The sequence below is a fragment of the Cyrtonyx montezumae genome, unplaced genomic scaffold (genome assembly GCF_038088225.1).
Source record: "Cyrtonyx montezumae isolate F1298 unplaced genomic scaffold, pur_monq_1.0 scaffold_32, whole genome shotgun sequence".
Taxonomy (NCBI): Eukaryota; Metazoa; Chordata; class Aves; order Galliformes; family Odontophoridae; genus Cyrtonyx; species Cyrtonyx montezumae.
The window spans coordinates 6,121,694-6,135,838 of NW_027072037.1; the positions used below are offsets into that span (position 1 = coordinate 6,121,694).

A 14,145-nucleotide genomic window follows, 5' to 3' on the forward strand; every position below is an offset into this window, starting at 1 on the left:
ACTGATGAAACAGATAAACCTAGTCAAATGAACACCATCACTATGATTAAATGTCCAGTTTAGCAACATGAGGGCAGAATATTTTATTTATTTGAACAAAATATTAAGCAAACGTGGCATGGACAGATTTATTCCAGCAGATGGTCTTTGCAGATGTTCCTATATATAGAATTAACACTGACCTGTGAGTCCCTGTCACTTAAATGCCATCATAACTGTGTTCTGAATATTTTCCTAAAAGCACAAAAGCAACTGAGGAATTGATATACTCACAGAGTAACACTGAAACATTCTCCCATGCCTGAGCTCATTACCTTCTTGTTCAAAGGTTACAAAAACTACACAGAAAAGTTTGGTTTGGATGGAAGTAACTCATCAGTCAGCATTTAAGAGAATATGCTATATCACAGCATACTCTAACTGTGAAGACCTGGCAAGCAAGGATGGGCCAGGCCTCTAATTCATGCAGGAGGCTTATATGTCTTCATGAAAAGACAGTGTTAATTTTATATGAAATTGCTGAGACTTGATATAAGCTTCCCCATTTATGAAGCATTTATCTCGCAGAAACATGTGGATCATTACACAGTAACTGAACAACTTATAAATCTAAAACTTTGTTAGTTGTGGCAATTCCCATAGGGAGAAAGTTAAACAATCTGTTTACAGCGTTCAAATGCTGAAGTTATCTCCAAGTACCCAAACATCTGGGAAACTGGTACAGATATCCACATTACTTTTGCTTTGAATCACCTCATTATTTGCTTTAAACTCTCTCCTTTCCAAGAATTTTTGAAGGCTTTCCTTTTTATGGAAATACAACCAACCATTTTTATTCTTATGATGAATTCACAGGTGAAATCAATTTGCAGACTACTTTTTGTAGTAGCAGTATGAAAGAATGGGCACTTTTCACTTGAGCTTAAGGAAAACCCATTAATGGTGAAGTCTGAGGAGAAAAGAGTGCATCTAATCATGCTCATACATACTGCTAAAACCTGCTCTAATGGTAACTACAATAAATAAAATTAGTCTGCCTCTTGCCTTCAATATAAAAGAAGCAATATGCTGTATCAATTCATAATAATCTTAATAGTAAGAAAGAGAATAAATTATATCTTTCAAAACTTCTCATCCTTCTCTTTATTATTTGGATAGGAATAGTTAGCATGCTAAACTGAATTCTTAAATGAAATTAAGACTCCCTAAACGAAATTAAGAATCACCAAATCACTGTCACACAGACTTTCTCATTACCCTTGAGGAGGTACTCAAAAGTAATGAAAGAGCAAATGCAGAAGAGAACACATGCTTTATCGCAGACAGTTTCAAGAATATGAGAGTGTCATTTAAAATAAAAGCTCCAACACATCACACAAATCTAAAATACCTGTCCCTTTAAGTTAGCAGAATTCACCTGCACATTAATCACCTGCTGCCTTTTCAAGCAATTTTAGAAAAATACTTCATGAATTATCAACTGCAGCTTCCATGAGCTAAGAATAGCAGGAAGTAAAGCACGCCCTACTTTCAAGTCAGTGTTTAACAGATGCACACCTCTCCTGACTAAGCTGCTGTTTTTAGAAGTGACAGATGAACATACCTTGACTGTGCAAAGACATTAGCTGTGGTGGAGGTGGAGGCTGTGGCAAAGGAGCTGTCTGTGTGGTTGCCGGACTTAGCACAGCTGTGAACAAATCTTCAACATCTTTTCCTCCTAGCTCTGCAAAAACACTGTGCATGAGTTGGCTGACATTGCTTATAAACAAAATCTTATAGAAGACAACTCAGACTGAGAGTACATACCTGGGATTTTGTACAATTTGCCAAGAATAGCACCTGTGCAAATTAAAAATATGGGAGTTATCATTCAAAAAACGCAGTAAAATTAATTCTGCAAGCAAGTAGGTAGTGATACAAAGGTAGCAATGTGAGTTCAACAACAGAAAACACTTTCTAGAAGACTAGATCAAGAACAACAAAAAATTACCATCTGTGACCATTTTGTCTAGTTCTGGACTGAGGATTCCATCCAACTGTTCCTCACTCAATGGCCGTGAAGTTGGGTTGATGTTTGGCTGAGGCAGAGAAGAAGGATCATCAGAGATGGGACCAATATCCAATCCAGCTAAGGGAGAAAGAAAATAAAGTTAGACATAAATATTAAAATCTACTGATACAGAATAAAAGGCATAAAACATCTTTTCCCTAGAGATGAGCTATCAACTAAATGAAGACTTTCTCAAAATTTGAAAGGTAAGGAAAAAGAAGACATTCATTAGAGAAAAGTCAACACACACCCCCAACTATACACTTCCAGTTTCCTACACTGTCTGAGGAACGTTAATTGAACCAAACACAACTGGAAGAATGGGAAAATTTTGTTGAAATAAGACAACTGAGTTCAGGTACAGCGTGTTTTGAAGCATACAGTTCTCAGTAAACAGTTCCACTGTAATTACTTTTCACACTTTAAAAAGAATCACACTAGCAGTCAATATGTTTTAATGTGCACCTCAAGCTTCACTCCCAAACATTCTTATATATTACATTACATTATCTATTGAAGTGCTCCTGAAGTGTACTCAGTATCAAACTCTTCTCAGGAGTTTCCATTTCAAGAACAACTACTGAATATTCTAGGTTACAACAAGTGATTTGTTGATGCTGATAAAACGTATATAAATTTCATAGCATCCTTTACATGCCAATAGATCTCTCATAAGAGAAACATCTTTGAAGGTAAAGCTATAAACTTCAGTATTTAAAATATATTTCTGTATTAAACACCATATAAAAATAGATTTTAAATAACGAAACATGCCATTCTACTCATTGCCAGAGTGTGTCTTACATAAACTGATGAACCATGGTTCAGCAGAAAAAAAAAAAAAAGATATCCAGTGGAAAAAAGATATCAATCTGACTACTTCATTCATGCTTTAATATATTCACATTGTTAAAATGCTTGTAATTTACTAAAGATATCACTACGATAAAAACAATACACTACTACTGTAAGTAATATTATACAGTGACAGCAAGAAAACACATGGCTTTGTATCATGAAAAACAAAAACTCAGGAAGGTTTCTGAATACTGGCAGCAAAACTGTATGCAGAACTTTACTAAATGCAGCGTGCAGAGGTCACGTTAGACTCAAACAATACAGAAAGAGTGGGAAATGGAAGCATGAATTAGTGACACAGTAAAGGAATGCTAGTTTCTACACATGCAGTTCTTTCAGCTAAAACCACTAGGAAAGGTGACTACTTCTAACCATGGATCATCCATTGTTTAGTTTCTTACCAAATGGGGAGGGTGAGTTCTCAACCTGGAAAGTGCATAAATCAAGACCTACAGGACCCAAACCAGATAAAATGGATGATTATAACATGAAAACAAAACAAAACAAAAGTAAAGAAAAAGCTTCATGCTGAAAAAGCTACGCAGGTATGACAGACAACAGCAGCTATTTTTTTTTCTCTCTTAAGCAGCAAAGCAAAGAGCCAGGTAAAACAAAATGTTGAAGGGGCTGTGTGGATTTTTTGTTTGCTTTTTTCTTTTTCTTCTCTCTCTCTCTCTTTTTTTTTTTTTTTTTTTTTTTTTGCAGAAGACAACAAAATCATCTCAAACCAAGGTATTTTTACAATATAGAAACTGTATCTGAAATAACCTAGAGCATAACCTACAGGTATAAAACAACCACCACATCTACAGTAAAGAGAAAAAAAAGAAAGCAAATACCAGAGAGACCTCATAAACCTGAATAGAGACCTCATACCTGAATGATCTCCAGACTTTACCAAATCATCAGAAAGTATTCCAAGAATATCATCATCGTTATTTAAGACTTCAGAAAGATCAGCTAAGGGGTCATCGGTGCTACCTGTAAAAGAAACACAATAAAATCAACCAGTTGCAGCAGTTTTATGTTTAAATGTGACTCCAGTGATAGCTTGAGCTCTAAATTCAAACACAGATTTACAGGCCATAAGGACCCTCGTAGTGTGTGATGCTCTGCAGGTCGCTCTGAAGTGAGAGACAGCTCTCACTTGTTAGTACTGTAGCCATGCTCACAAGCCTATATTCTTTAGACATTCTGAGTGTAGTAGAAGTGATAACATAAATCAGTTGTGTGGAAGGGAGACTGGATGGTTTTAAGGAAAAAAAAAACCTACTAGGATCATGTGAGAACTCAATATATAAGTGACAAAAGCCTATGAAGGCAAGAGTCAAGAAGAGTTTTGTAAAGGAGACAGCTCGCAGTAAGAGAACAGAGATCATGGTTCTTCTCTTACCACCACTACCTTTCTTAAGAGCAACCAGATATCATAACATGACACAGAAGGAAAACCAGAAGTAGTAATAGTAAACAAAAATGGAAATTTGAGACATTATTTTTAAGATCAGAAGAAATCCTGAAAAAAATGAGAAAAACCAAAGGTAGAGATGTCATGGTTTGCTTAGCAATCTATCAGAAACCAGCAATAAATTACTGAATAATGTTTTATGTTTGCTGCTCAGCTGGGTGGATCAATGTGCCAGCGTGCTCTACTCCATTCACATGCATGTAATGTAATACAACTCCTATCAGGATTAGGAGTGTTTAGAAACATCTCAAAACCATTTGGTGGGTATAGTTCTTTTGACTATATACCTGGTGAAAAAAGGACTATAAAACACTGAGTCTTAAATAAAAGCTAGTTTGGGGTTCTTTTATAGTGAGTTTTCCCTTCTGGTGTTCTGAATTCAATTGTGTTTGGTCCAAACATCATCACGCAGGTTGGTAACTAGCATCAAGTACACACAGTTCTGTCAAGATCTTCACTTGGCTGATAGGAAAAGAACTGATTTATCTGTCTTTCACCTGAGTTCCTGTCTGAAGGCAGATAAATACTAAAGAGAAAAAAGCCCTTATGAAGGAAACAGCAAGACAATATCAGCAGCCTTCAGTTCTTCTGTAATAATGGATGCTACCGTGTTTTTCTCCACAGCTTGAGATCTGTTCCTAATAATTCAACTTCTAGTTTGAATATAAAGACACTGAGTAAGTAGCCAGAAAAAGACTAAGGTGAAAAAATGTAATGGAAGTGTTTACCGTTCATTGTTACAAACTAACTGTGAATAAATTCAGGCTTTAAGTTAAAAGGCTTCTAACTATTGGGGCAATTGGACTCTGTAATGGCCTTCCAATGAGTTCAGTGGGTGTAAAAAGAAGTGAATGTTATCAAGATGGAGCTGCTTAAGACCATAAAAATAGTGAGGACCAGTGATGGAGGTGGCTGGATTCCATGAGTAAGTCTCATACTATATATCTCATCTAACACATTTTTTTTTCTTTTTTGCCATTTTTAATTCAGCAAGTGCTAATTATCTTGGAAATAACTAAATCCCTTTCGTCAGCTGCTTCAGACCACAATCAATAGCTGGTTGACATCTGGTGCCAAATAAATAGCTCAATACTGTTCATTAATTTGACTCTTCAGAATTGAGATGTAAACTAAGACGAGGCTAAAAGGAAAATAAGTTGCTTATAATGCTGGATCTCTAACAGAGCTCTGTTCTACTGCTAATCTCATGATCCTGATTCCTCTGATGTATTTACTTTAAGTTCTAAAAGAATAAAAATGCCTCTCCCAAGGCTGCAGCCACCCTAACATGTTTAATCAAATGCTATCTATCTAGTCATGAAACATCCCAGCAGCACTGGAATCAGTTGCATAGACTCCTCGCTTTTTGAGCAGGAAGCATTCCCTTAGCATTCCTTCTTACTTCCAAAACCTTCACAGAATACATCTTGCCAAGAAGGATTTTGGTTTTGTTTTTTGTTTTGGTTAGTTTGTTTGTTTTTTATAGAGACTCAGCCAGGTAAAGAATCCCAAGAGTGGCACAGGGAGTCCCCAGAGCACTCAGGATGTATAGATCACCATCAGCATCTTCAACATCTTGCTGGTGCTCCCAGCAAGCAAGCCTCTGCACCCTGCTCTAGTGCTCTCTTCTAAATGAATTTAAGGTTTGGACCCATGTTAAGTACACCACAGTGGTGGAACATTTGTGTTACAGGAGAGATGAGTCTTACAACTGAAAATACAAATTGAAGCCTCCTTGCCAGATAAAAATCAGAGCTTCAAACACAGTTCCCAGTAACTAGCAAAGCAGTGAAGAAAAGAATTGACAAACACTTCTCTGATTGGCTCTGCCAGCAGCCATCATTACTGGCAAAAGCTTTGGCTATCCTTAACGAAGCTCAAAGAACAAATAATCACAAAATGTCACTGAAACACACTGCAAATTCATCAGGAATTCATCACTGTTAACTCCCTAGCAGCCCTGTATACATGCTGAAAAGCAAAGCAGATCCAGTAACTTCTTCTTCAGAAGCTTGAGAGCTCTTTGGAAGATGAACTTTATCTAACCCTTATTGCTGGGTTCAATCAACTGGAGTTTCCCAGAGAAGAACAACTTCCTTGTGGGAAAGACCTATCCAACTAAGCACGGATCCTCACCGAGTTAGCAATCACTGTGACAAATAGCACTGTAGGAAGATAACACAGTAGCAACATGCTCCTACCACCTCCTGGTGCAGTGAACAAAGCAGGTCTGTCAAACTGATGAAAACTGCACAGGTGCTCTTTTACTGTTCTTTACCACCAGCTCTGCAATGCTAGCCAGAAGGGACAACGTGCCTGTTGCTAGCTCAATAATTAGCAAATTTATGAGGGTCTCCATCACCCAAATTGCATCTGGCTCTCTCAGACACATGGATACTGTTGTGGAAATGACTGTCTCCCACGCAGTCACAGCAAAAGAGTTAAGAAAAATTGCACTGGAACTGATCAATATTGGCAGACGACTTCACCCTCTGGCTCTCCAACTGCAACAAACAGCTTTGTCTGGATGCTGTTTTGGCCTGAAATCCAAACACTGGAGATATCATTGCTGAGAACGTTCTCATGGCCAGAAAATACTGTCTTTTGAGCCTCTTATATAAAATGGGAAAGATGGTAGGTTATTCACTTCAGTGGTTGCATTTATTTTCTAATAACCACATCCTTATAATTTATTTCTGTATAAAAAATAAGAGGAAATTATGAAGTTTTAGTGCTTTGCTTATTCATAAAGAACATTTTAGAAAAACTCTTCTTGCTTTTTAATTTCCTTTTACTTGGAAAAACAGAACATTAAATTAGCATCACGTCAGTACAGTTCTAACATCTCATACTATCATACTGCATGAACATTAATGACTTCAATCATGCAGTCTGATATGCTGACAAAGACTTCTGAATCTGTGCTTCTTCAAAGAATGCTGAGGTGAAAAAATCTGTGTAAATACATTTTCCTGCAGAGTTGGAACCAATGAAATACAGACTTTGAAACACTTCATTTGCAGTGGTTTACCCTTAAGGGGAAGTTAACTTTTGCATTCACTATTCACGTTTTCAAGTGTTTAACAATCAGTGTTTAATTATAACATAGCCTTTTGCTTTTCATTTAGCAGATTTTCAATAAGTCACAACCACGAAGAAATTATCTCTGCAAAAGGGTGCCGGGCATTCAGAACTAACAACACTTCTAGATGGAAAAAGATGAGAGGATAAACCGAAACAGAAGTGACAAGTTAACTCATGTAAGCAAGAAAGAGTTAACAGTTAAAAAATATGAGAATATTAAGACACCTCTAGCACAGAGCACACACCACAAGATGCCAAGAAAAAAAAGCATGTGGTGAAGACAGTTAAGTTTTTAATTGTTCTTTTGCATGACACTGTCCTTCCAGCAGTACTTGCAACCCTCTGGATATCTGCAAATCTCTCAATACCTCCAGCAAAATTTTGCAAGAGAAAGCAAGACCAAAAGACGGCCTAGGGGCTACAAACTGTACCTCGAAAGGATGCTCATGTTCAGAAAGAACAGGAGAAAGAGAGGAGACCAGCAACCTAAAATAATCTAAAACTTCAAATAAGACAGAAGTTGGATGATACTTAACAAACTAACCACCAGTACACTTCCATAAGTGCTTTTTAATTCATTTTTTTTTGGTATTATCTTATAATGGACTTATACATGTATTCTTGGAAGGAATTCATTTCCATGAATTTTACGGATGTGGATGTTGCTGTCAAAGACTTTCAGATTTGTATCAAGTTCCAATTACTCCATCCACTGCTCTTTCTGAAACAGGCAAAACCCCAGAGCTGGATATTCCTAATTATAAATGTTACTTTGCAAGGACAGTTAACATACAGAACATTGAAAAAGATGACAGTTGCATTTTGAAAGAAAGTCAGTGAAGAACTCAAGCTGTAATGAAAACAAACTAGCAGGTTATCACTAACTTCAGCTTTGTATACCTTGAGGTCCCAGTTTTGCCTGAGCTGGAGTGGAGGTTGAGCTGAGAAGAGGGTCAGATGAAGGATCCAAGAAACTGGTTGCCAAATTGGCTTTACATGAGAGTGGAAGCGATTCTTCAGGTAAGTTATCAAGGCTCATCTTGTTCTGTCTACTAGTATCTAGTAGATCTTTCCCAAAGAAAGCTTCCTGCAAAGAGGAGAAAATGATTCAATGTAGGAAAAACACTGTATCTACTGAAAAAGTTACACAAACAGCAAATGTAAAATGAAAATACCAATGATTATGGTCTGAGTTCCACACTTTATCCTGTATAGCAGTACTTTTTCCAGGCTATGAGATGTGGATATACTAATTACCACTTATCTAAAGTAGCTACCTAACTACCTTAATTTCACACCTTAAATTACACAGAAATATTTCTAAGTCTTCTTACATATGCACAGCACAGACACTGTAACAATACAGTTATTACAAACACATATAAATGAACACAGCAATACATGATATATCTCAAAAAAGGTTTTCAGTACTTGAAGTATTTCTTGTCGCACAATAATGACAGCTGAAGAATATTACTGAACAACTCAATCATGGCCAAACACCAGAACAGTTAAACACTGGATTTCACTTAGTACAAAATCACACAACCAGAGATGTAGGAACAAAACACCCAACACTGTTAAACTTACATTTTACATGTGAAATATTGTGTAACAGCTACCACACACCTAAGTCCTGAGTACATCAATAGTTTGACAATAGTCTAGCAAATTTTCAAGTCAATTTTTACATAACAACTTCTCCCGTTTTTGTGTACTCTTTAAAATCTTTACTTAGGTGACAACAGCTAGAATTAAAGCTATAGACTGAATTTTAGTATCTTTTTTCCTACATGAGTGAAAAAAGAATCAAATATTTATTCTGAAGAAATGGTGCATTAAGAAAAAATGTGAGCTCTTATTAACAGAAAGGAAATGGTGCTGAAGTACTTTCCTTCCAACTTACTTCCATACTCATGAAATACCAATTATTTTTACAAAGACTGTGCCACCTCCTGTCACTTCTTTCCTTTTAAATTTGAATTAGTTTATGTCACGAAGTTTAGTAAATATCTGGAAGAAAATAAGGTTTTCATGAAAAAGATGGCTGAGAAGAACAAGCCACGTAATGTTCTCAGTGGAAGATACAAACCAACTGCCTTATAAAACAGTTGAGGGTGGATAAGTTGGTCAATCAACATTAACATCCTAGTAATTCTCCACACTCCTAAGGTTCAGCGAGTGCTACTCCTTACCTCTGGGGGCATCACATTAGTAATGGTGAGTGGGTAAAAGAGCAGGGATTGTTGTGGTTAGGAGATGCAGAGCATATAAAAACATGAATCTATAAATAAAGTTTCCCCTATAAAATCAGGTTCTATAATCTTCTGTCAAGAAAAGGTAGTATTCTAGAGTAAATGTCATGATCAGGCTAAGGAATGTGAAACAGATGAATGCAGCACATGAGAAGACAAGCTGAAAATGTTATGTGTCAGCTTAGAGAGAAAAGGAAGGTGTTTTTCTTCCTCTCTCAGAGCAAGCAGAAGCCTCTGCAATGAGAAACAACACCAGAGAAGAATCAACATAATACACAGCTTTCCCTACACACTTATAAACACTTCTAAGAGAAAAACCAAGACATTTGAATGATAAATTAGTAGTCAGAAAAGAAATACAGTTCAAACGACTCATGAATCAACAAACACAAAGATCTTGTATTTAAACGTTGGCACACACAAAGCACAGTGCAAGTTTTACCTGCAAGTAGGCAGGAAAAGTTTCTTCAAGTTTATTCTTCTTTTTCCTGTAACGTTTTTTTATTTTCTCAGTACTTTCTGAAGCTGGGGTAGACTCCTCAACTGGAGTGTCAGGCAACTGTTCTGTCCAGCCTATAAAAGTAACATTCAGGAACAAATAAACAACCTTCTCAGAAGGTACAGTGGTAGCATATCTTGCTGCCTATTTGAGGGCCTGAGTTATCTGGATTACCCAGAATCCCTCTCTAGGTACCATCTAAATGTGGCTTTCATCTAGACAGCTATGAATCTGAACTGTCTGGGCTCAAAAAGTCACAAATGTCATCTGTGATACTAGCCACATCATGATCTTATCATACCTTACCTGTAGGTAAATCTTTAATTTTTCTATCTCTAAGCCAACCCATAAATGTGGTCACTGGAGAGAAACTATAGGTACAAACAGCTATTTGAAATAGTAGAGAATTCTACTGAAGCTGCATCTCCAGAATCCACTCTGCTGAATTACACATGGATCCCCTTCCTGCTTATAAACAAGTCTTTCTCAGATTAGAAGTACGAATCTCTTTTTAAAACCTGAACAATGGCTTATAGAAACAATGCACAGACCAAAAAAAGGAATCTATAAAGAAGTCCTTCAATAAAAATTACACATTTATTCAGCTACCAATTACAAAGCTGCACCACATTTTTTCCTAATGAACACAGAACAGCGTGCTAATCAATCATTCAACACTTTAATTCAGCACATCAGTGAAAACACCAGGGGAAGAACTAAACTTTTTAACTCCTCCACTTCTCCCTTGCAAAAGCTAATTACAAGTTAATGATCCTGGGAAGTTACTTAAAAAACTACATTATGTAGTAAAATCTGCCACTCTGAGCTACAGTCATCTCTTGTACCATATGCAGAGGACTGTGAGTAGACTGAGCCTCACCAACACTGTGATCTCTGCATTGTTCAAGAGAGTTTTTGCAGCAAAAGGAAGTGGGACACAACAAGGGTACCGACAGCTTTGTACAGCTGATGAGGAAGCTCTCAGCAAGCTACGATGATGTAAAACATACAAAGATTTTCTGAGTTATTTTTTTTCTTAACAAAGAATTTTGCCTGAGCAAGAAGCTTAACTGTTGAACTGAAGAATACTGCTTTTTAAGAATAAACTACTGAGAATGAGTAATTCACTTTTCAACCTTTTTTTATTTTTTTAAAGGAGAAGATTACTATGTATAAATTGAAAATTTTTAAGCAAAATCTTTCTGCAGTACCTAGAACAATTTGGTATACCATGCTGATATAGAATTTACAATGCAGGAAGACATAGCTGTAACTTTAATACTGAAGAAAAAGCAAACCCTTTTTCTGAACTAGAAATCCAGCTACTATGCTGGGTTGCAATGATAACAGAAACATTTGTTGACTTCTTAAAGTAGTTCTACAAAAGCAAAAAAAGGAAAAAAAATACTAGTTTTTAATACTGACTACATACTGCAGTAAAGACAGGTCTCCACTATGTTTTAAACTGAATAGCTAAGCAAACAGGAAAGAATAACAGGAGAAATTGAAGCCAGAGTCCTCTTAGATAGTGTCAGTCAACTTCCAGAAGCAGCTGCCTCTTTCTACTGATTATGAGAAACAGACTCTGAACTAAATACATTCCACATCTCACCTCCATGATACCTCAATATACCTATACTATGTAGTGTGCAAAAACCCAGATGGATTATTCTAATTACACATAACAAGCATGAGAAAAAGTCCTAGGAACAACACCTGACTTCTTGTTTATGCACAATCCACTGAATATTAGAATATCAGAGGCACCAGAATGGTTTCACTGTAAGAAAAGAGACCAAACTCTTGAGTAGGATTCCTCAGCCCTGGAAAAGAAGACAACTGAAGGGGGGGGGGGGGGGAGGGAGGAATATGACACATCTAGAGAATCTCAGAGTACTAGAAATTAATACTGATTTTTTTAGACATGAGAGTACATTATGAAACTCTCACTTATCCAGCTGAAAATGAACAAGGGCAATTACTTCTTCATACAATACTAAATATATTGCTGAACTCACTAGTGCAGGATTCACAGAGAATAAAGAGATGCACAAAAGAGATCTGACATGTCTGTGTAACACAGAACACTGGTGAATATTAAAACTCACGACCCAGAATATAACTCTAGATGAGGACTGTGTCAAAAGGAAGGCTTATCAGAAGAATATGGGCTCTGCCAAAACTGTACGTGCATAGGAATGAGTATATTCAGTTCATTAAAAAAGTCATCATAACAAACACTAAAACCTTCTTTGTTCACAGCACATCTCTGGTATCTACCATACATTGTAAGTTGCACTATTTTTACTTTAATAAGCATGAACAAAAAATAAAAAGCAAATTTCTACACTTACCCTCATCCCTGCCAGGCAACTGCTCAGAAACAGATCCAGAAGAATCCTTCCTAGAGAGAGATCTTTTTGTCTTCCCCTGCCCTGTACGACTTCTTTGACGTACCATAAATCCACCAATACCTAAACAGGAAGCACAATTTCAATACACTGATTAAAACTGCATTTCATAGCAAGAATGAGAGCCAAGATGATTCTGCAGGTAAAGGGGACAATTGCATCTAGAGATATCTAAGAACAAATCCAAAATACTTTTCATTTCTTAATTTTACCGTCTCAGTGGGTATATATGTAATTATTAGGAAAGATCAGAATTTTAGGACTCTATACATCTGCAGGAAGATTAAATTGCCAAACTCGGTGACTTTCAGATGCTGGTTTCCTCCTCCCTTGGCAAGCTGATGAATTGCTAAAATTAGTCAATCTACTAAATGAAACCTATTAAAGAACATTAAGGGGTCATAAGAAAATTCAAATTGCTCTGGAGAGCTCACCACTCCAAATGACAGTATTAGAGTAGGATGTACCACATAATGAAAAGATAATTAACCAACACGATACTGGCTGAAACTCCAGAATCCTTCACTAATGATTGACTGCCGTGCTCCTGGTCCTTTCCAGTTGGTCTATAGGTATGTACATGCATCAAACTCAGGTTTGTTTAATTTTTCAGGGAAATTGTTGGCTGCAGAAACCTAACAGATGGCTGCTTAACAACTCATGATCCAAAATCACTCTGAGCAAATGAAGCTCTCTTCTCTTGAGGACGCGTCAGTGGAAATAAATGACTTATTGAGGTATATTACTTGTAGAGAAACAGGAGATCTCTGTTAAGAGCTGTGGGTTTGTACCACCATCTCCATATGGTGCCCCCATGATGGAAGGGGAAACGCACGTGGGCCTGACCTGCTGAGGCAGGGTGCTTGCACAGCACTGGGGAAGGAAAATGGAGGTAGAAACCTGCTTAGCTACTGATAGAGAAGCAAGTGAAATTGGACTGTGTTCTAACTCCTGCTTCCTCTCTCTATTCTCCTCCCCTGCTATCTTCATAATCAGAGGATATGGCCATTACAGAAAGGAGGATGGGTGTGTATGCTGAAAAGAGCATTTGTGACTGCAACGACTACAATGTGCTTATCATCCACAGCAGTGAGAGGCTGCATAATGAAAAACAAAAGCAGCACTAACACAGTCACTGAGGCACACTAAGGAATGTGATGTAGGTTCTTCAAAATGCCAGCCTTCGTCTAAGGACACCTTAGTATCTTGAGTTTAGAATGAGACTGAAAGAATCAGAGCTACTTTCTACACAGTCACTTAGGTATTCTTCTGTCAAAAGACAGCTCAAGAGGTTCTGCATTCAAGACACAAATTATTCCACGGAATAATTAACAGTTGATGGCACTGATAAATTAAAATAAACGAATTCCATCCAATAAATGCATTCATTAAAATTAATTGCCAGACATACTCTGCAAATGTTTAGCACATTACTGTTATCAATTATTTCTGAAAGTAAGATACCAGTAGAAAGTTCTCCGAAATTCAGGTCCTTGAAGATGTATACACATACACAAACTGGT

The 14,145-nt window shown here is 37.0% G+C and overlaps 1 protein-coding gene across 15 annotated transcripts in view; it reads right to left on the minus strand.

Moving 5' to 3' along the window:
- Positions 1-14,145, minus strand: part of KMT2C (lysine methyltransferase 2C) — a 179,690-nt gene that overhangs the window by 34,982 nt on the left and 130,563 nt on the right. For 13 of the 15 annotated variants that reach the window (XM_065744912.1, XM_065744915.1, XM_065744922.1 and 10 more), the window contains 8 exons: positions 12,566-12,685; positions 10,155-10,285; positions 8,358-8,544; positions 3,785-3,889; positions 3,310-3,357; positions 1,991-2,128; positions 1,807-1,839; positions 1,604-1,723 (listed from right to left, as the gene is read on the minus strand). In XM_065744912.1, coding sequence (XP_065600984.1) covers positions 1,604-1,723; positions 1,807-1,839; positions 1,991-2,128; positions 3,310-3,357; positions 3,785-3,889; positions 8,358-8,544; positions 10,155-10,285; positions 12,566-12,685 — 882 coding nt within the window. The remainder of the gene's footprint in view (positions 1-1,603; positions 1,724-1,806; positions 1,840-1,990; positions 2,129-3,309; positions 3,358-3,784; positions 3,890-8,357; positions 8,545-10,154; positions 10,286-12,565; positions 12,686-14,145) is intronic. The other 2 variants (XM_065744927.1, XM_065744918.1) reach the window with 1 other exon arrangement.